The 20,812-nt window shown below is 42.9% G+C and overlaps 1 protein-coding gene across 2 annotated transcripts in view; it reads left to right on the plus strand.

The window, feature by feature from the left end:
* The window catches only part of LOC137561040 (perlucin-like protein), a 40,805-nt gene extending 24,240 nt beyond the window's left edge, over positions 1–16,565 (plus strand). For both annotated transcript variants that reach the window (XM_068272262.1, XM_068272261.1), the window contains 5 exons: positions 658–693; positions 4,862–4,903; positions 10,680–10,846; positions 14,176–14,285; positions 16,376–16,565. In XM_068272262.1, the coding sequence (XP_068128363.1) occupies positions 658–693; positions 4,862–4,903; positions 10,680–10,846; positions 14,176–14,285; positions 16,376–16,514 (494 nt within the window). In that variant the 3' untranslated portion in view covers positions 16,515–16,565. The remainder of the gene's footprint in view (positions 1–657; positions 694–4,861; positions 4,904–10,679; positions 10,847–14,175; positions 14,286–16,375) is intronic.
* Positions 16,566–20,812: the final 4,247 nt, after the last annotated feature.

Genomic DNA, 20,812 nt, shown 5'->3' on the forward strand with positions numbered 1-20,812 from the left:
TATTTTTTCAGATTTACTCGTAATCTGCATTTCCGATTGGGATCCCTGATACACTTCTGCATTCTCAGATCGGCCTAATACTACTGAGTCTTGTGATTGGCCTAAAAATTTAACGGTATTTGGAATTCCACTGTAAAATTCAGATTCTTTGATTGGTCCAATACTTCAAAGTCTAGTGATTGACCTAAAATTTCCAAGTCTGGATAATGCAATATTCTGCAGAATTCCAATTTTCACATACCAACTTCCGCCGCGGAAAGCTGATTTCTGAACTTGGAAATCTGAATTTCGTGGAATTCCGAAGCTTACCCCTACTCATCACCACTCCCACAGGAAGTTGCTCTCTCATTTACCGTACCATTGTCCCTCCTCCCCTCTCTATAGAAACAGACGTATCCCTTGGCTGTAACTGTGGGATGTGCTGTACATCGCTCTTACACCACAGTGCCAGTCCAGTCGTTGAATGTATGTTAGTAACTTTAGCCAACTTGCTTGTGCTATGATCTCTTGACAGACCACCGTTGGTGGTCATCTATACCAAGCTTCACTTTGACTTTTCTACTGTTGTATGAGGAATATGTGAATGTGCCATCTAAATTTACATTCTTTCTTACCATTTTCTTACTGTTTTATATTTTTTTCTCATTTTAAATTCAGATTTGAAAAAGGATGTCTCTGACCTCTGGCAATCAGGTAAATACGATTGTCCATGCTCTTTTATGGACAAACAATTGCTAATAGGATGGTGATCAATGTTTTGGAGTGAAAAGCCTGGAACGTCTGGTGCTAGTAGTTTGCTCAGTATGGGTATTAGATAGTCATGACTACAGATGGTCAATGAGATGTCAACAATTCTAGCTTGCATGTACATTTCATGCAGACAGTACCAGACCAATCAAATTAACTTCCTATGTGATAAAAAACTGAGTTAAGTTAGATTAGGAGAGATAAATCATTTGTTTTTGAGACATACTCTTAACTGACATAACTCATGATTTATATCTCCTTATTTGACTTAACTCACAATTTATTTCTCCTGTGGGGTAGATGCACAAAATTGCTGAAATATTGCCATGCACAGACATTATTATTTTCAGAAGATGAGGGGAGGTGCTGCATGCAGAATAGGGAAATCACATAGTGCTGCGCTTGCTATGCTCCCATAGACTACTACCTAAGTGCAATCTCAGGAAAACTGCATCAGGAAGTGCAGCCGCGCTTAGGTAAAGGCATTGCACATAATTGCTACAGCGCATAGCGATTTCCACAACCCCGCAAAAACCCACACAATCTGATTTTTTAATTGCAATGCAGCTGGTGGAAAAGGGCTTTTAGAGTTCCACTTTTTGCCAGACTAAAACTTAATCAAAAGTGGACATATTTTGTTTTCACTGCATTAGAATCCAAATGCTAAAAGAAAAAAAGTGTGTATGTATAGTAATGAAATGTATTCACAATAATGTAAGATGCAAAAAAGGGATAACATTTCACTTAAAGAGAAACTCCGACCAAGAATTTAACTTTATCCCAATCAGTAGCTGATACCCCCTTTAACATGAGAAATCTATTCCTTTTCACAAACAGACCATCAGGGGGCGCTGTATGACTGATATTGTGGTGAAACCCCTCCCGCAAAGAAATTCTGAGTACGTACTCCTGGCAGTTTCCTGTCTGTGAACCTTGCTGCATTGTGGGAAATAGCTGTTTACAGCTGTTTTCAACTGCCAAAAAAAGCAAGCAGCAGCTACATCACCTGCCAACAGTAAAAATGGCACCATGTAATAAATGTCAGAATGTGAATCAGGGATTTAAAAGATTTTACAATAGGCAAACACTGACTAAATCATTTATACATAATTATTGTAAAAATGAAGCACTTTTTTAATTACATTATTTTCACTGGAGTTCCTCTTTAAAGGACTTACAAGTCCAAATAACAAAAAAAGTTAAGTACCTGAATTGAATTTCAATGCACGGAGGACGCCATCCGCACCCTCCGTGCCGTTTTGCCGGGTCTCCGCAGTTCAATAGTCCCCCCGGGCCGCTCCCAACCCCACAGCCCGGGTCGGGCTCTCCTGCCTCCTGCCAGGCTGTCTCCTGTAGCGTGGATCGGGAGGAGGCCCTAGAGCTGCGCAGCCGGACTCGCGTCTATGCAGACTGCGCAGACGCGGCCAGCTCCGGCGGCCATTTTAGTGGAGGCAGGAGAACCCGACCCGGGCTGTGGGGTCGGGAGCGGCCGGGGGGGAACTATTGAACTGCGGGGACCCGGCAAAATGGTGCGGATGGCGTCCTCCGTGCATTCAAATTCAATTCAGGTACTTAACTTTTTTTTTGTTATTTGGACTCGTAAGTCCTTTAAAGGGAACCTAATCTGAGAGGGATATGGATGTTTCCTTTTAAACAATACCAGTTGCCTGGCAGCCCTGCTGATCTCTTTGGATGCAGTAGTGACTGAATCACAGCCCTGCAACAAGCATCCAGCTAATCCAGTCTGACTTCAGTCAGAGCACCTGATCTGTATGCTTGTTGAGGGGCTGTGGCTAAAAGTATTAGAGACACAGGATCAGAAGGAGAGTCAGGCAACTGGTATTATTTTAAAAGGAAAAATCAATTTTCTTCTCAGTTTTGGTTCCCTTTAAAGGGACACTGAAGCGAATAAAAAACTTATGATATTATTGATTGTATGTGTAGTATGGAAAATTAATAAAACATTAGTAGCAAAGAAAAGAGTCCCATATTTTTATTTTCAGTTATATGGCTTTTTTTTTATAACATTGCATCATTCTGTCATATTTGCAATTATAAACCACACTCACTTTATGCATCCGAGCAATGTTCACCTCCCATTCATTAGCCTATAACTTTATCACTACTTATCACAATGAACTGATCTATATCTTGTTTTTTTCCGCCACCAATTAGGCTTTCTTTGGGGGGGGGGGGGTACATTTTGCTAAGAGCTGCTTTACTGTAAATGCATTTTAACAGGAAGAATAAGAAAAAAAAGGAAAACAATCATTATTTCTCAGATTTCGGCCATTATAGTTTTAAAATAATACATGCCTCCATAATTAAAACCCACGTATTATATTTGCCTAATAGTCCCGGGTATTACACCGTTTACATTATGTCCCTATCCCAATGTATGGCGACAATATTTTATTTGGAAATAAAAGTGCATTTTTTTCCGTTTTGCATCCATCACTATTTACAAGCTTATAATAATAAAAAAAAAATATAGAAATATTTCATCTTTACATGGATATTTAAAAAGTTTTTTTATTGTATTTTTTTTTTATTATTAACCACTTCAGGATCACAGGTTTTCTTCCCTTAAAACCAAAACAACTTTTACATTTCAGCGCTCCTCCCATTCATTCACTGATAACTTTATTGCTACTCATCACATGTGAATGATCTATAGCTTGTTTTTTTCGCCACAAATTAGGCTTTTCAAGGGTGATATTTTATTTTAGTAATAATGTTATTCTCTATGCATTTTAAAAAGAAAAAAGAGAAAAAAATGAAAAGATACACTATTTCTATATTTCCAACCATAAAAAAAAAGCAAGGGAGGCTAGGATTAGATCAGGGTTGATCAGGGTTGATCAGGGTAGATCAGGGGTATATAGTCCTGGTATATTTATTTATAAGTCCTGGTTTATTTATAAAATCCACTAGGTGGCAGTCAGAATACAAGTAAAGAAGATCCAGTTACCTTGTAATCCTCTCAGGAGTGATTACAAGGTAACTGTATCTTCTCAAGTGCTGGCAACATTGTTTATAAACCTCACAAATGAATGAGCACTGCTATTGGCTTATAGCAGTGCTCATTCATGGTTACAGGCATCTGATTGGTGATGGGAGTAATTACTCCCATTCATCAATCCCACACAGAGATAAATGAAGCTGGTGCACGCGCATGTGCACGCACGGGGGCGCGCACCCGCGGGCGGGAGCGCGCGGGAGCGGGGGCGCGCGGGAGCGCGCGCGATCGTGTCCGCGCGTGCACGCGCGCGATCGTGTCCGCACAGCACAATAGCGGCAGGGGCGTTTATCAACGCCCCTGATCCGCTCATTAAGTCAATAGGGGCGTAGTTAAGCGTCTGGGAAATCCGAAAGTGGTTAAACACTCTATTTGGGTATTTATGTAAATATATATATATATATATATATATATATATATACATATACATATATTTTTTTTACATGTAGATGTATTTTTACTTTTTGGCCACAAGAGGGCAATCTTGAGTTTGTTTACATGACGTCACTCTAAGCGTAACTTGTACGCTTAGAGGGACGTAGGGGGGCGTAAGAGACAGAAAAAGCGAGGCTTTCGAGAGAAGCGGTCGCTTTTTCTGCCAGGGAAAGGAATCAACGATCGGGCACCATGTCTCGATTAATTGATTCCTGGGCTAACGATCCACGGCCGGGAGCACGTGGAAGCGCATATGGCCTTCTGTATGTAGCCTTTATGTCCAGAAGGCTTAAAATAAATGGTTAAACTATGAAATAGAGCAGAACTAATGACCCCCTGCAATAATACCTTATCAGAAGCTGTGTCTCACTCTTTCTTTGATGTATAAGTGCTTCAGAAAATAGAACTGTCACTGACCCAAGTTGGGTCAGAGAACTCAGATAAGCTCTTCTGCATAGATAACAGCTGAAGTTTCTTAACTATTCCTGTACTGGAAACAATATGAGACGCATATCTTTGCTATTAATGTTCTACTTCTTAGCTGTACTACACATACAATTCATTATATCATAAGTTTATTTTCACTTCAGATTCCCTTTAATTATTCAAATGTGATTACAGCTTCCATTTATGTCATCCTCCTACTCTCCTTTTTTTCAGTTGGCAACATAATGGGTGACCTGTCCAAGATAAAGACAAAAGGTAAAGATGCTTTATTATACAGTAAAGAGCAGTATTTCTATTTAAAACAGAAGGTAATGTCATGTGACCACTCCCCCTTGTCTAAAATGCAATACCCATAATATATCACTGCAGAGCAGAGACTGATCATCCACAAGGCAATTCTAGGCAGTTGCCTAGGGCCTGGTGAAAGTCCATGGACCTAGTGGATGCTAACCCCACCAAATCTTTTTAAAAAGCCAGGTGACATCAGCAGTGGGCAAAAACTGCTATCTTGCCTGGGGCCCCATTTCATCTTAACCACTTCAGGATTCTGCGTACGCTTAAGTACGCCCCTTAATCCTGAAGTGAATTCCATGGAGAGCGGCTATTCCATGTCAGTTCACGGAGTGTGACTCCGTGAACACCTTGCAAACCACCGATCGCGGCTCGCAGGGTAAATGTAAACACACGGGGAAGATCTTCCCCGGTGTTTACATATATACGGCGCTGCTGCGCAGCAGCGCCGTAGAGGAGATCGGCGGCCTCTGATTGGCCGGGGATCGCCGGCATCTGATAGGCTAAAGCCCATCCCATCAGGCGCAGGACGGAAATCCATTAACTATTGGCCCTTTTTATCTCTTTCCTGCTCTCAAAAGCCATTTTCTGATAGGAAAGTGTTTAAAGCCCAATCTACACAATACGATTTCTTTGTGCGATTCGATTACGATTCTATTTACGATCCGATAAAATCCGACATGTCCGATCAGGATTCGATTCATCATTGTTTTGCAATGTCAAATCAAAATGAATCGAATCGAATCCTGATCAGACATGCCGGATTTAATCGGATCTTAAATAGAATCGTAATCGAATCGAACAAAGAATCGTATTGTGTAGATTGGGCTTTATAGTTGGAATTTCTTATCAGTGAGGGTCACACTGTAGTCACTTCCTGTCTGAGTCAGGACTGAGTCAGCCACTTACATACCTGATATTTAACTCTTTCAGGCAGAGAAAGAAAAAAGGGAATAAAGCATAGTTATTTGTGTGCTAGGCTCTGTACATACCCATCTCATCATGTCACATGTCACCTCGGGTATCCTTTAATCCAATTCTGCTGCAGAGCTGTGAGACAGGTATTCATCCAGAAAGGTAGGTTTATAGCACATTACTATTTTTAAGTAATCTCAGTAAATAGACACAAGACTGGAGCCAGGTGCTGGCAGTGCAGTTAGTCAAATTTGTTCGCACTATAAGCAGCGCCCTTACAAATGGGCTTCTTATAAAGAGTGCAAAGAAATAGTGGTCAAGTTGACATGAGGAATGTAAGAGGCTGGGCAGAAACACAGAGATAAATTTAATGGGACCTCAACTTAAAACTCACACAAAACTATTGGATGCACATAATACCAAACCCCCCCAAGAGTGCAGTTCCACACATATCATCAGACATAAGGGTGAGCCCTTCAACTCAGGGCCAGTTTAAAGAGACTCCGTAACAAAAATTGCATCCTGTTTTTTATCATCCTACAAGTTCCAAAAGCTATTCTAATGTGTTCTGGCTTACTACAGCACTTTATACTATCACTGTCTCTGTAATAAATCAACTTATCTATCTCTTGTCAGACTTGTCAGCCTGTGTCTGGAAGGCTGCCAAGTTCTTCAGTGTTGTGGTTCTGCTATGAACTTCGCCTTCCAGGCCCCTCTATGCACACTGCCTGTGTGTTATTTAGATTAGAGCAGCTTCTCTCTTCTCTCTTATTTTTTACAAGCTGGATAAATCGTCCTCTGAGCTGGCTGGGCTTTCACATAGTGAGGAATTACAGACAAGGGCAAAGCTGTTTGCAGGAAGTAAAGAGCAGCCTGAAACTTCAGTGCATGAGAACTGCAGGGGGAAAGAAACACACAAATGATCTCTTGAGATTCAAAAGGAAGGGTGTATACAGCCTGCTTGTGTATGGATGTATTTTCTATGTGTGGACATACTGTACATCAACCTACTTCCTGTTTTGGTGGCCATTTTGTTTGTTTATAAACAAACTTTTTAAAACTGTTTTTAACCACTTTTAATGCGGCGGGGAGCGGTGAAATTGTGACAGAGGGTAATAGGAGATGTCCCCTAACGCACTGGTATGTTTACTTTTGTACGATTTTAACAATACAGATTCTCTTTAAGTTCACGGGGGTCCTTGGGCAAAGGTAACTTGGGGTCCCTCCTACCCCAGCAGAAAAATCAGCCCTCCAGGCCCGCCAGCCAGCTGTTGCCCCCTCCCCACTAGGTTTCCCCCTGACTGGCCTGTCTTGGTGGCTACTTCTTCCATGCTCTGTCTTCAGCCCGGCTGCCTGCCCCTTCTCCATGTTATGCATAAGCGGCGAAGAAGCAATCAGGGAGAGACCACCTGGGGGGTCGGGGGCGGGGTCCTGCAGCATGGGGGGATGGCAGCGGTCGGGGGCCCTGGGGCAGTTGCCACTTTGACTCAATGTCAGCATCAGCCCTGCCTCAGCCACCATCAAGGCCAATGTCATTGAGAGGTTCCTAAAGTGTACCAGAGACTACTATATATATATATAAAAGAATCATACATACCTGGGGCTTCCTCCAGCCCCCTCCGCACCGAATGCTCCCACCCCGTCTTCCTCCACCTTCCCAATCTCCTGCTAGAGGCCCTGTAAGTTTGGCCAGTCGGGGTCACTCGGCGCATCTCACCCCCGTGGCTGGGAGCGTTCTGCGCCTGCGCAGTAGTACTGCATGTGCAGTGCGCCCCGACTGGTCAGGCTAACAGGGCTTCTACCAGGAGGACGGGAAGGCAGAGGAAGACCGAACGGGAGCGATTGGTCAGGAGGGAGCTGGAGGAAGCCCCAGGTGAGTAAAAAAATATTTTGTACTTAGTCGCTTTAAACGGTAACTATCCCTTTGTGTATGTGTACCAGGAGTGGTACGGGTGCTTCAGTTCTGACAAATGCTTATTGTGGCATAGCTCTTACAACTCTATGATGTTTGATCATGCCATGAATATTGGGAATAATTTGGGCACCCTCTGAGGCAGCCTTTCTCAACCTTTCTGCCCTGGAGGAACCCTTTAAATCATTTTTGGATCTCAAGGAACCCATGTATTCAAATCAAAGATAGCTTTATTGGCATGACCAAGATTCCGTACAGGTATTGCCAAAGCAAGGGGAAAAAGGGGGGCATGGGAGGGGGTGGGGTAGGGGGACAGTGGCTAAGCAGTCTGTGGACATTTTTTAGGTTTACAGTTCCGTTATGCTCCTCTCAGTCTGTGGCATGCTGTGACATAGTGTGCAGCGATTGTCACTGTATATTCATCTTCTCCCAGTAGGATATATGTTTTTCTCTCGTCTTCTAGTGTGAGAAAGTCTGGGAATAGTTCCAACAATTTCTTAAAGTAAGTGTCCCTGGTTGCAGTATATTTGGGGCAGTGCAATAGGAAGTGGCTTTCATCCTCAAGGGTCTTCTATGTATTAGAGGGGGGAGTAGGAATTTATTTTATAGGAGGCATGTTCTTTAACAGTAGCCTTGTTCATTAGCTCCCATTCAATGTTTCTTCCCAAATAAAGTAGTGCGTGCTATTGTGTCTTGCTATAGACCCCACAATTACAATGCTGCCCTATAAACGTACTCTTAATACTACTCCCTATTATTTCCCTTCTCCATATTCTAGTGCACTCTATTAATGTGCTTCTTATTCTGACCCCAAGTTAGTGCTTCTTTATACAGTGCCCCCTATTATACTCCAACCCCCATCACATTCAATGCATACAATGAGTAAAAAGGGACACCGAGGAGCCAAAGGGACACTTTTATCACTTTCTCATGCATCGTAATTTGCAATTACACATCGTAATCGTAAGACGAAATTTCAGGGCAAATCATAATTAATTTTGTATGTAATTGTAATATTTCATAATTTTGCTGAATTTTTTGCACAGTTATGTGCCGACTTTAGCGGTTCATAGCAAACCCACCATACAGGCTATTGTTACCAAAATTGGTGCATATGTTAAGGGGAATAGTGGGTACAAGTCAAAACTGTTTTTTCAAAAAGACCTTGCAGTTTTTGAGACAATCGATTTGAAAAGTATGGTTTTTAAAACCTCTTTTTCTTTCTTTTGCATTTTTAAATATATATACGGTACATATGTAGCAATTTTGGTGGCAATAGCATGCATGGGGGCTTTGCTACTCACTGCTAAAGTCGGCACAAAATTATGTGAAAATTACATGAAATTTTACTCTAAATGACGAAATCAATTCAATTTACAAATCATAATTACGTACAGGCGTAATTGTGGAACTGTTCGCGAAATGTTGTGTAATCTTAATTAGCTGATTATCAGGGGCGTAACAATAGACCCTGCAAGGGATGCAGCCGCAGGGGGGCCCAGAAGCCACAGGGGGCCCATTCCTGGGAGACTGACAACTATGGGCAAGGAGGGAAAAAACTTTCTGCTCTCTGCACAATTGTTCTAATGACTGCATCTGCTCAGCCACTGACAAGGAATCATACAAAGTTTTGTAGACAAAGATTTGTAGTCTGTCCCTATTAAGTGTGCAGTGGAAGGGGGCCCCATCTAAAGTTTTGCAGGGGGGGGGGCAGTGATTTCTAGTTACGCCCCCTGCTGATTATGATCATCACTACCCACCATTGTCACAAGAGGGGAAATTGCCCCTGCAAAGATCTCAAGGAACCCTGGTTGCGAGAGCCTTCTCTGAGGAATGAAGTTGACATTTTATACTGGGAGAGAACTCTATTTCAAAGTCTCTGCTGTCTTGAAGAACAAAGTAGGTATTGCAATATTCTATATTCATCAATTTCATCCATTAGGAAAGCCAGCAGGGGTGTCTTAGAATCCAGAAAGCTAAAAGTAGAAGTTAAATCAGTCAAAGGATCACACATCACCAAAAAACATAACATTTTAGAATACACGTGTACACATACATTTCAGAGGTACATTTCTCACAGAGCAAAATGTACTATAAATTGCTTTTTTTCTATGTTGCTGTCACTTATAGTAGGTAGTAAAAATATGACAGATCTGATAGGTTTAGACTAGTACATCTTCTCATGGGGGATTCTCAGCAATTTCTTTATTCTTTGCAAAAGCACCCTCTGCATCGGATTTATACAAAGATGCTGGGAAGCCTCCCTACTCACTGCAAATTATTTTGGCAGCTGGACTTTTGGAAATAAAGAAAACTTGGAGTAAGCACCGTGAAGATGGGCTAGTCTGAAATGAGTCAGATCTGTTAAATTTTTACTGCTAACTGTGACATTGGCATAGGAAAAAATAAATATATTATGCTTATTATTCAGAGATAATAATAATATTAATTAATTGCAATAGTGGTCCTTTAACCCCCCCCCCTCAGGGGGTATAATTAGACCCTAAAAACAGGAAAAATCGTGCCGCCAGAATGCCAGCAGCAGCCCCTGCTCTCACTCACCTCCCTGGGCTCCAGCGCTGCAATTTTACCTCCGTCCTCCGGGTGGTGCTGTAACTCTTTGGTGAGATCAGTTATGGCAATCTCACCAGAGTGATTCAGAGCCTCCGAGGACAGAAAGAAGAATGACTACCGACGTCTGGATCCCCCGGGAGGTGAGTAAAAATGCTTGCTACGTGCTATACTCTGCATAGAGCTCCCAGCAGCTCGGGATTACTGCCAGGGAGGTTGATACTGCTATACAATGTTAGGACATGCAGTGGTAAAAGCTTGGGTTTTGTAGGTAATTTATTTAGGCTGCACAGTATTCCTAATAACCCAGTTCTGTTTTAATCATGTTTAACCATTTCCCAGTGGACACCACAGAGGGTAACTGTACCAGCTGTCCAGCAAGATGGAAGTTGATTCGCTCCCACTGCTACTATTTCCAGTCGCAGCAGCCAAAATCATGGGAAGGAGCCCGAGAGGACTGTGCAACACGTAACGGCATCCTTGTTGTTATGAAGAATTTGTTTGAAATGGTAAATATCTGATTTATTTCTCTATGCGATGTACCTTATTTCTAGCAATTCTCTGGTACGGTTCTGATTCCGTTGTGTAACATTCCTGAAGAAGAAATTTAAAGTTACGAAAGACTGCAATAAACCATGTATAGTATGGCCACTTTCAGATGGGAGGCTGAACTGTCGCCTGTCTAGTAACAGTACCGACCACTAGCAAGTGCCCCGCCGGTGCAGGAGAGCAGCTGACAGGGTGAATTTACCGCCTGTCAGCTGCCTGTCTGAAAGAGGTCTTAATCATTAAAGGCAACCAGAGATGAATGTTTTACACAAAATAAACATATCAGTCGATAGCTTGTAAAGAATAAATGCTCTATCTGATAATTTCACCGCGTTGGTGTGCCTTTTTGAGGGTTTTTATCCATTATTGCTCCAGGAGAAATTCAATATGGCCGCCGGCTCATTTCCTTCTGCTTCCGGGTTATGAGTTGTTCTGGATGTGCTGTCTAGGCTCTATGAAACTATAGACAAGCAGGGCTGCTACTGCAGCCTTTCATCTGCGTATTTTCAACATTATTATTCTGGTATGCTGTGTGGCTGCCTGTAGGAAGTGTCTCTCATAGAAATGAAACTGCACAGATAATAATGATGACGACTGCACAGTGCACACAGATCACACAACAGCCACACTTGTCTGTTGTTTTAGAGCTTCTTTCTCAGCAGAGCAGCCCCTCCCATGTCATCAGAGCTCTGAGTATGCAAAGCTGGAAAGCTGAGCCAGGAAGGGGCAGGCTTGGGTTTGAAAAGACTTCACAGACTCACTCATCTATAATGATTCCAGGTCAAACCTAGACTGAATGCTCAGTCGGAGATTCTTATCAGAGCTGATAACAGGCAAATTGAGCAGAGAAGAATGAAACAGAGAGCAGGGTAGGTTTTTACTGTCATGTTCCCACTGATAAATGTAGTAAAATACATGAGGGTGCTTCGTCTCTTGTTCTCTTTAAAGGTGTTCCCTTAATCAATGTTTGCTGGTTTGATGTCAACATAAAAATTCTCTAATGTTATGTCATGTATTTGGGAATATTTCTATTCACTTCTTGTTTTAAAGGATACCCGAGGTGACATGTGACATGATGAGATAGACGTGTATGTACAGTGCCTAGCACTGTATAACTATGGTGTATTTATTTTTTTCTTTCTCTGCCTGAAAGAGTTAAACATCTGGTATGTAAGTGGCAGTTCCTGTCTGAGTCAGGATTGAGTCAGACTACAGTGTGACCCTCACTGATAAGAAATTACAACTATAAAACACTTTCCTAGCAGAAAATGGCTAAATGGCTTCTGAGGACAGGAAAGAGATAAAAGGGTCAATAGTTCATAGATTTTAGCTCTGGCATGCTTCAACGAATGTGTCATTGAGCAAAAACAATATAACAGTAAAAACGTAAAAAGTAGATTTAAATAAAAAATACAACTGGAATATCTTAAAAAGTCATTTTTATGAGAAGGAGGATAGATACAATTGTTTATTTCATTAATTTATTTTCACCTCGGGTATCTTTTAAAGTTATGCCATGCAGGTTGTCACCATTTCAAACGAGAGGCAAGTGCATAATGTGATGTCTTGCCTCCTCAACAGTGCTTTTGGTTTTCCCAAACAGGGCTCTACTGGAACATGGTGGTAACCTAACATTTGTTGGACTGCCTGGATTGAGAGTCCATCCATGCCCTTATCTGTCCCTCCCTGACCATTTATGCCTTCACCATGGCTGTGTAATTGCCTGGTTTGGCACTATCCAGAAGTTAAAGAGACTCTGTAACATTAAAATGATCCTCTGGGGGGTACTCACCTCGGGTGGGGGAAGCCTCCGGATCCTAATGAGGCTTCCCACGCCGTCCTCTGTCCCACGGGGGTCTCGCCGCAGCCCTCCGAACAGCCGCCGACTGTCAGTTCAATATTTACCCTTGCTGGCTCCAGCGGGGGCGCTGTGGCGACTTTCGGCACGGAAATAGACGGAAATACCCGATCTCCGTCGGGTCCGCTCTACTGTGCAGGCGCCGGAAACTTGCGCCTGCGCAGTAGAGCAGACCCGACGGCGATCGGGTATTTCCGCCTACTTCGGCGCCGACAGCCGTCAGAGCGCCTGCGCAGGAGCCAGGAAGGTAAATATTACGTCACCGCTGCACGGAGGGCTGCAGCGAGACCCCTGACGGATGGAGGACGGCGTGGGAAGCCTCATTAGGATCCGGAGGCTTCCCCCACCCGAGGTGAGTACCCCCCAGGGGCCGTTTTGTCGTTACAGTTCCTCTTTAAGTAGAAGTTATAGAGGAAGAAATTGATCCTTGACTCTATAGTTGAATTGTTATCTGATCATCGAGGCACACTGGCACTGGCTCACAGCCTGCCTGTATTATAAGCTGTTTCAATGGGAAGCCTCCCATGAACTCAAAAGTTCCTTCTAGGTGATGTGTAGGCCAAAGTAGATATGGGGGAACAAATTTAATTTCAGTAGCATCTAACTGGTGGACACTACCCTTGAGAAGCATTGAACAGGTACTTGAGTAGATTCCCAGTTTGGATTAGCATGGAAACAATGAGAAGCCACGCTGAAGATTAGGCTGCGCCTGATGTGAGTCCTAAGGCCTCCGGAGTTGTAGTAGTAGCTCCTAAAAAACTGAAATGACAGGTGCCATCACAATAACACCTATCAACTTTGAAACTGGAGACTTAGCCGAAAGTCTCAGTCTTCGTGGTCTTCTGTGACTCAAAGTTTCAGACCACGCACAGTATTAGAAGCACATTTCAATCCATTAGACTCCAGAACACTTTTTTATGCCATTTCTCCAACCTTAAATAGGTTAGGCCAACCATGAAGCTCCCAGATTGCCAAGCCACTTATTTAAACAGTTCAGGTGTGAGTGAAGAGACATGTATCTAGTGCAGAAAGGGGGGTTTAATGTCTGAGTAACAAATTCCAGTTTCTGCCACCCACTGCAAGTGATAATCAAAATATACTGTATGACTAATATACAATCTCTGGTTCAACCTGAACCGTAATCTCTGGGGTTGGACCTAAACTTTGTAAACCAGATTGTGGAACTCCCTAATTATTTAGTCAATTGCTGGTAAAATAAAAAAATCAACATTTTCCAAATTGGATTTTTCCCATCACAAGTTTGATTTCCTTTTATAAAAATAATGAGCTAAATGTATAGTGATATAATTCATAATTGTGGTGGAACATTGTAATCTGCTGCCTTATTCTGTTACTTCAGCAAATGTAAAATGTTTACAATATTTGAAAGTGGTATATTTTTTGTTAAACTGCTTCTATCTTTTGAACCAGAATGCTTTGCTGCCAACCATAGGTAGAGAGAGGTACTGGCTGGGACTGAAGCGGGACAGTGAGAATACTGATCGCTGGATATGGGCAGATGGCAGCTCCCTTACCTTCGAGTGAGTTGACCCAAGTGTCTTAAAAATGTGAACATGTATTATAAAAAATAGCATTCCATTGTGAGCACTTTTTACTGCTTTGGACCCCTGCATGCCTTTTGTACCCTTGCATGATCTTCATACTCATGCATGCACTTCATTCTCATGCATGCACTTAAAGAGACACTGAAGCGAAAAAAAATATATGATATAATGAATTGGTTGTGTACTATGAATAATTACTAGAAGATTAGCAGCAAAGAAAATATTCTCATATTTTTATTTTCAGGTATATAGTGTTTTTTCTAACATTGCATCACTCTATAATATGTGCAGATTACACAACACTCAGCATTCAAAATGATTCTTTCAGAGCAGTCTGTGAACTAATGACCTCTCCTCTAGCAGAGGAAAAGTAAACAGTTCAATTACAGTTGAGATAATAAAAGTCAGATAACAGCCCTCTCCACAACTAAGTTAGTAGGAGAGCTTAATAGCTTTTTTGCATAGAGATAACAACTGGAGTTTCTCAACTCTTCCTGTAATGGAAACAATTAGACTGATGTATCTGATCTTAATGGTTTGTTTCTTAGCTGTACTACACATACAAATCATAATATCATCATTTTTTTTTCGCTTCAGTGTCTCTTTAAAGCAAACCGTCACTTGGAGCGTTCTGTACCTTTAATACTCTTGCACTTCCTATCCCTGCATGCACTTTATTCCCCTGCATACACTTCCTATCCCTGCATGCACATTATTCCCCTGCATACACTTCCTATCCCTGCATGTACTTTATTCCCCTGCATACACTTCCTATCCCTGCAAGTACTTTACTTCTGCGTGCACTTTCTATTCCTGCATGTACTTCATTCCCCTGCATGCACTTCCATTTTCATTCCATTTTTTTATTATTCCCATTAAAATGCTTTTAGAATAAAATCATTCTTAGCATAATGTAACTCCCATAGAAAGCCTAATTGGTGGCGAAAAAAAAAAAAGATATAGATAATTTTGTTGTGATAAGTAGTGATAAAGTTATTGGCGAAAGAAATGGAGGAGTGCTGAAAGGTGAAAATTGCTCTGGTCCGAAAGGGGAAACCCCCCCCCCCCCCCCGTGGTCAAGTGGTTAAAAGTAAAAGTTCAGTCCATGTTTTCAATAGGTCCTAAGCCCCCCAATGCTCTCAGTTGTTGTCTATTTACATGTACAGCACTGCTGCCGATCGCAGTGCTGTACATGTAAATAGACAGCGATTACGCCGTCTAACAGTCTCCCGAGTGGCAATAGCTGCTCGGAGACTGAAGGCACGGCGGAGCTCCGCCCCCCATTCACGAGATGCGTGCGATCTCCTGCATTAGCCAGCTCCAGGAACTGGCGTTAGGCGGGCCTGGGGCTGCCGCCGCGGCTACGCCCATTGGTGTGGAGTGGTTGTAGAGTAGTTAACCCCCCCCCCTGCACACACTACCTACCTAACGCCTAACCTCTACCCCTCCCGTACAAACTAACGCCTAACCCTTAACCCGCCCCCTGCACACACTACCTGCCTAACCCTTAACCCTCCCGCACAAGCTACCTGCCTAACGCCTAACCCTTAACCCCCCCGCACACACTACCTGCCTAATCCTTAATCCCCTCGCACACACTACCTGCCTAATGCCTAACCCTTAACCCCCCCCCGCACACACTACCTGCCTAATCCTTAATCCCCCCGCACACACCACCTGCCTAACGCCTAACCCTTAACCCTCCCGCACAAACTACGTACCTAATGCCTAAATCCCTTACACATTAACTATCCAAGGGCCTGTTTGCACTAGCTTTGGTGCGATGATTGCATCACATATGCGGCAACTACCCCCCCCCCCCCCGCAAAGTCTTGGGCGCTGCCATAAGCGCCTAAACATATCGGCATATAGCGGCGCTATCTACCAGGTGCTCAAATTTCTGCTTCAGTGTCCAATTACTGATATTTTGCATTGACGCCCATGACGGTGTCCAATTAGTCTACTTGCCGCATGCATCCTTTTTTACTGCTTCGATGAATCAGCCCTATTTGCTCTTTAGTGATAATTAAAACAATTTATGGAACACCCTTTTTTCATTCTTACAGGGCCTGGAATGAAGGGGAACCCAATAATGACAAGGACAATGAACATTGCGCAGAGATCATGGGAGGACTTCAGTTATGGAATGACCGCACATGTGACCACAGAATCTCTTACATATGTAAAGGTGTATGGACATGCTGAGGTGTATACATTTTTAGCAGTGCCTGTAAAAATAAATGTGATTGTACACAGGGTATGGCTGCCTTTCCTCTATCTAACCTGTGCTCAACTGTGTTTGCATCCGGAAAAGGCTGCAATGAGATATATCCTAGATTTGTGTTGCACAATTTTAATGTATGATATTGTCATAAAAAGTATATATAATCTAAAAAATAGTGCAAACATTCCTTAAAGTGTAGCAGAGCTCAAAGCATAGTAAGAATCGATACTTACCCAGGGCTTCCTCCAACCCCATAAGCACGTTTGAGTCCATAGCCGTCCTTCCGCGGTCCACCGCTCAGCCGGTAACTTACCTGGGACTGGAGGAAGCCCCAGGTAAGTATTGATTCTTACTAGGCTTCGAGCTCTGGTTTGCTTTAACAACCCTCAACTAACCTTCTCTAACCCTAACCCTACAACTAGCTTAGTACCAACCTTGACCCCTTACTTATACTTAAAGGATACCCGAGGTGATATGTGACATGATGAGATAGACATGGGTATGTACAGTGCCTAGCACACAAATAACTATGCTGTGTTCCTTCTTATGTTTCTCTGCCTGAAAGAGTTAAACATCAGGTATATAAGTGGCTGACTCAGGCAGGAAGTTACTACAGTGTGACCCTCACTGATAAGAAATTCCAACTATAAAACACTTTCCTAGCAGAAAATGGCTTCTGAGAGCAGGGAAGAGATAAAAAGGATCAATAGTTCATAGATTTTAGGCCTACTTTAATGAATGTGTCATTGAGCAAAAACAATAAAACAGTTAAAACGTAAAAAGTAGATTGAAACATAAAATAAAACTGTGGAATATCTTAGAAAGTCATTTTTAGGAGAAGGAAGATAGATACAATTGTTTATTTCATTCGTTTATTTTCGTCTCGGGTGTCCTTCAAAATGAATTTTGCTCCCTCACCTATGCATCACACCGAAAAGTGTAATGCTCACCACACACCATACAATATTGGTTGTTCAATCTGACCAATATCCTATAGCATGAGAGCCTGTCAAAACAATTCTTTCAAAGTATTTTTACTCTGTTGGCCCATACACTATTTGGTTAATCTGTACAAGAAATACTGTATGGTGTGTATTGAGCCTAACTGAAGCCAAAATAAAATACTAAATTGGATTCTTACCTCAGTAGTAGGGCCCTTTTAATAGTCCACAGGTTTTCTGGCTCCTCTTACAACCAAAAGTTTCAGTGCTGGGTCCCTCCTTAAGAGCTTATTCAATTGGTTCCTTCTGGCTATGCTCCTGACCATGTACGAGTGCATGTGGACTGGGCAAGCATTAGTAAAATCCAGGTTAAGGAGGGGGAGGGCTGAGCTTAAGGTTAGGGGTTGGGGAGAGGTGGAGGGTTAAGGTTAGGAGTTGAGGGGGAAAGTTAATGGTTAGGGTTAAGGAGGGAGGAGGTTAAGGTTAGGAGTTAAGGTTAGGAGTTGAAGGAGGGGGAGATTAAGGTTAGGGATTAACCACCCTGGCGTTCTGATTAAATCGCCAGGGTGGCTGCGGGAGGGTTTTTTTTAAATAAAAAAAAAACTATTTCATGCAGCCAACTGAAAGTTGGCTGCATGAAAGCCCACTAGAGGGCGCTCCGGAGGCGATCTTCCGATCGCCTCCGGCGCCCAGAATAAACAAGGAAGGCCGCAATGAGCGGCCTTCCTTGTTTTGCTTATATCGTCGCCATAGCGACGAGCGGAGTGACGTCATCGACGTCAGCCGACGTCGTGACGTCAGCCGCCTCCGATCCAGCCCTTAGCGCTGGCCGGAACTTTTTGTTCCGGCTACGCTGGGCTCAGGCGGCTAGGGGGGCCCTCTTTCGCCGCTGCTCGCGGCGAATCGCCGCAGAGCGGCGGCGATCAGGCAGCACACGCGGCTGGCAAAGTGCCGGCTGCGTGTGCTGCTTTTTATTTCATCAAAATCGGCCCAGCAGGGCCTGAGCGGCAGCCGCTGGCGGTGTTGGACGAGCTGAGCTCGTCCAGACCGCTCAGCTGGTTAAAGAGGAACTTCAGCCTAAACAAACATACTGGCCTCAATTCACTAAGCTTAACTCCTGTCTTTAATAACTCTTCTGAGCTGTTTTACAGTTATCACCATGGTGATATAATTGTGATAACTGTAAAACAGCTCAGAAGAGTTATTAAAGACAGGAGTTAAGCTTAGTGAATTAAGGCCAATGTCATTAAGTTACATTAGTTGTGTTAATTAAAATAGATAGGTAATATAATCTCTTACCCACCCTGTTTTAAAAGAACAGGCAATCTTTTTGTTTGAAAGAAGGTGACAGGGAGCATGAGACACAGTTACAACTGTCCTGTATCCTGATCACCCCTTCCAGTTGCTAGGCAACGTGGATAACAACATAAGAAAATCCCATCATGCTTTGCACAGCATCAGGGGGAAAAAGCCTGGGTGGGTTTTTTGATGGGGCGGAGCTTAGCTAAAAAATGCAGCTAAAAATGAGACTTCTATAAGAAAAACAAAGTTCTGATGCTGTGAAACTGTTAAAGAAACACCAAGCCTTTTCAGTGCTGCTGAGTAGATTTTTAGTCTGGAGGTTCATTTAAGGAGGGTGAGGTTAAGGGTTAGGGGCCAGAGCGGCACACTTTATTGTGAAAATGTGTGTTGGGTGCTAGTCTATGGGGATTCCCGCTGGGTCCCCTAAAGTTTGGATCAAAAAGGATCTGGGAATCCTCTGGACCAGCAGAGCCTTCCCACAGCTGAGGTCAAATTCTAACTTTTAACCTTTTCTAAACCATCGCATGTTTGCTATAAAGGATAAATGTACATATGCATTTATGTAAAGTGAGCTTTTTGGACCCCAAAGTGCAAACAAAACAAAACAAAAACAAAACTTAAAATCCGCCTGCTGACTACGATGCCTGGATGCAAAGTTCCGGGGCTGCTACTATGACCTGTTGTCCTCTCCAATCCACATTGTCATTTGTTATTAATACTATGGATGTCCTCTCCTGCTTACCGAGGGAAGTTAGAAGGTTGACAGGAGGTGGGGCCTCTGCTAGACAGGGAGAAGCTTCGTGCATCTTAGTTGTAGACTGATAATGCTTCTCTCTCACCAGCAGATGCTGCTTCTTCTTCTCTATCTTATAGCTACTTAGACAGGAGATTTTGTCACTAATAGTTGCATCTGGCACTGTGTAGGTTGGATGGGCAATATGACAATGTTTCCTCTGTATCTGGACACCCCATGTAGAAAGTATAATTTGTTGTTTTTAATGCATTTTATGGGGTAAATGGATATGCGCATAAGTGCAGCTATGTTTGATTTTTTTCCATACAGTAACCTTCAACCTGAAAGGTTTTGCCTAATCCTAATGCTTTTCCTGTTGATATCCCAACATCAGCACCATCTTTTACCTGATTCTAACACTAACATGATTGGCTTTCGGAGAACTGATAAATATACTCTTTAAGATAAAGTTTAAAGCAAGATCATTGTAATAAAATGTACTCGAAAGAAACTGGTGTCATCTGACTGTGTGTTTTCCCACGTAAAATTCTGACTTAGGGAATAAGTGGTGGTTGGGGAGGAGCTTTAGGCACTATTGTGGGGAAGTTAGTGTTGGGCATAGGTTTGGGAAGCTAATGTTACGCATTAGGTGGTGGTGGTGGAGGGGGGTTAGTTTTAGAGAGTAGTAGGGGGAAGTGAGTGTTAGGCATTAGGTGTGTGTGGGGGTAGTTTTAGGCACTAGTAGGGTGGAGGGGGGGAGGGTAGTGTTAGGCATTAGGTGGTGGTGGAGTGGTTTTAGACACTAGTAGGGGGAGTTAGTGTTAGGCATTCGGTGTGTTTGTGTGTGGGATTAGTGTGTGTGTGTGGGGGGGGGGGGGTAATGTTAGGGATTAGGTACGGGGATAGGTTTTAGGCACTAGGTGGGTGGGAGGGTTTTAGTTTTATGCACTAGAACGGGAGGGTTCAAGTGAGAATAAGTGCCAAGTATTGCATAGTAAAATATCACAAATGTTAATTTCAAATATCTTTTACTAGCGGCACCACCCAGCATCCAAATCATGCAGCGATGCCACAATACGCATTCTCTCCAGTGACCTCCAAGCAACACCAGGTGGCATATCATGGGTGCACCAGCAAAGCTTGAATGGAATAATTAAAACTGGTCTGCTACTGTGATAACACATGGCAGTCATTGCCTGGATCAATTTGAACCATAGTGGTGGTTTGTGAAAGGTTACTAAATCAGCAACTGTGGGATTGCTGTCATATTTCCGTATCCATAGTGAAGTTTTTTTTATAATAC

This window comes from Hyperolius riggenbachi, chromosome 3 (assembly GCF_040937935.1).
Source record: "Hyperolius riggenbachi isolate aHypRig1 chromosome 3, aHypRig1.pri, whole genome shotgun sequence".
Classification (NCBI taxonomy): Eukaryota; Metazoa; Chordata; class Amphibia; order Anura; family Hyperoliidae; genus Hyperolius; species Hyperolius riggenbachi.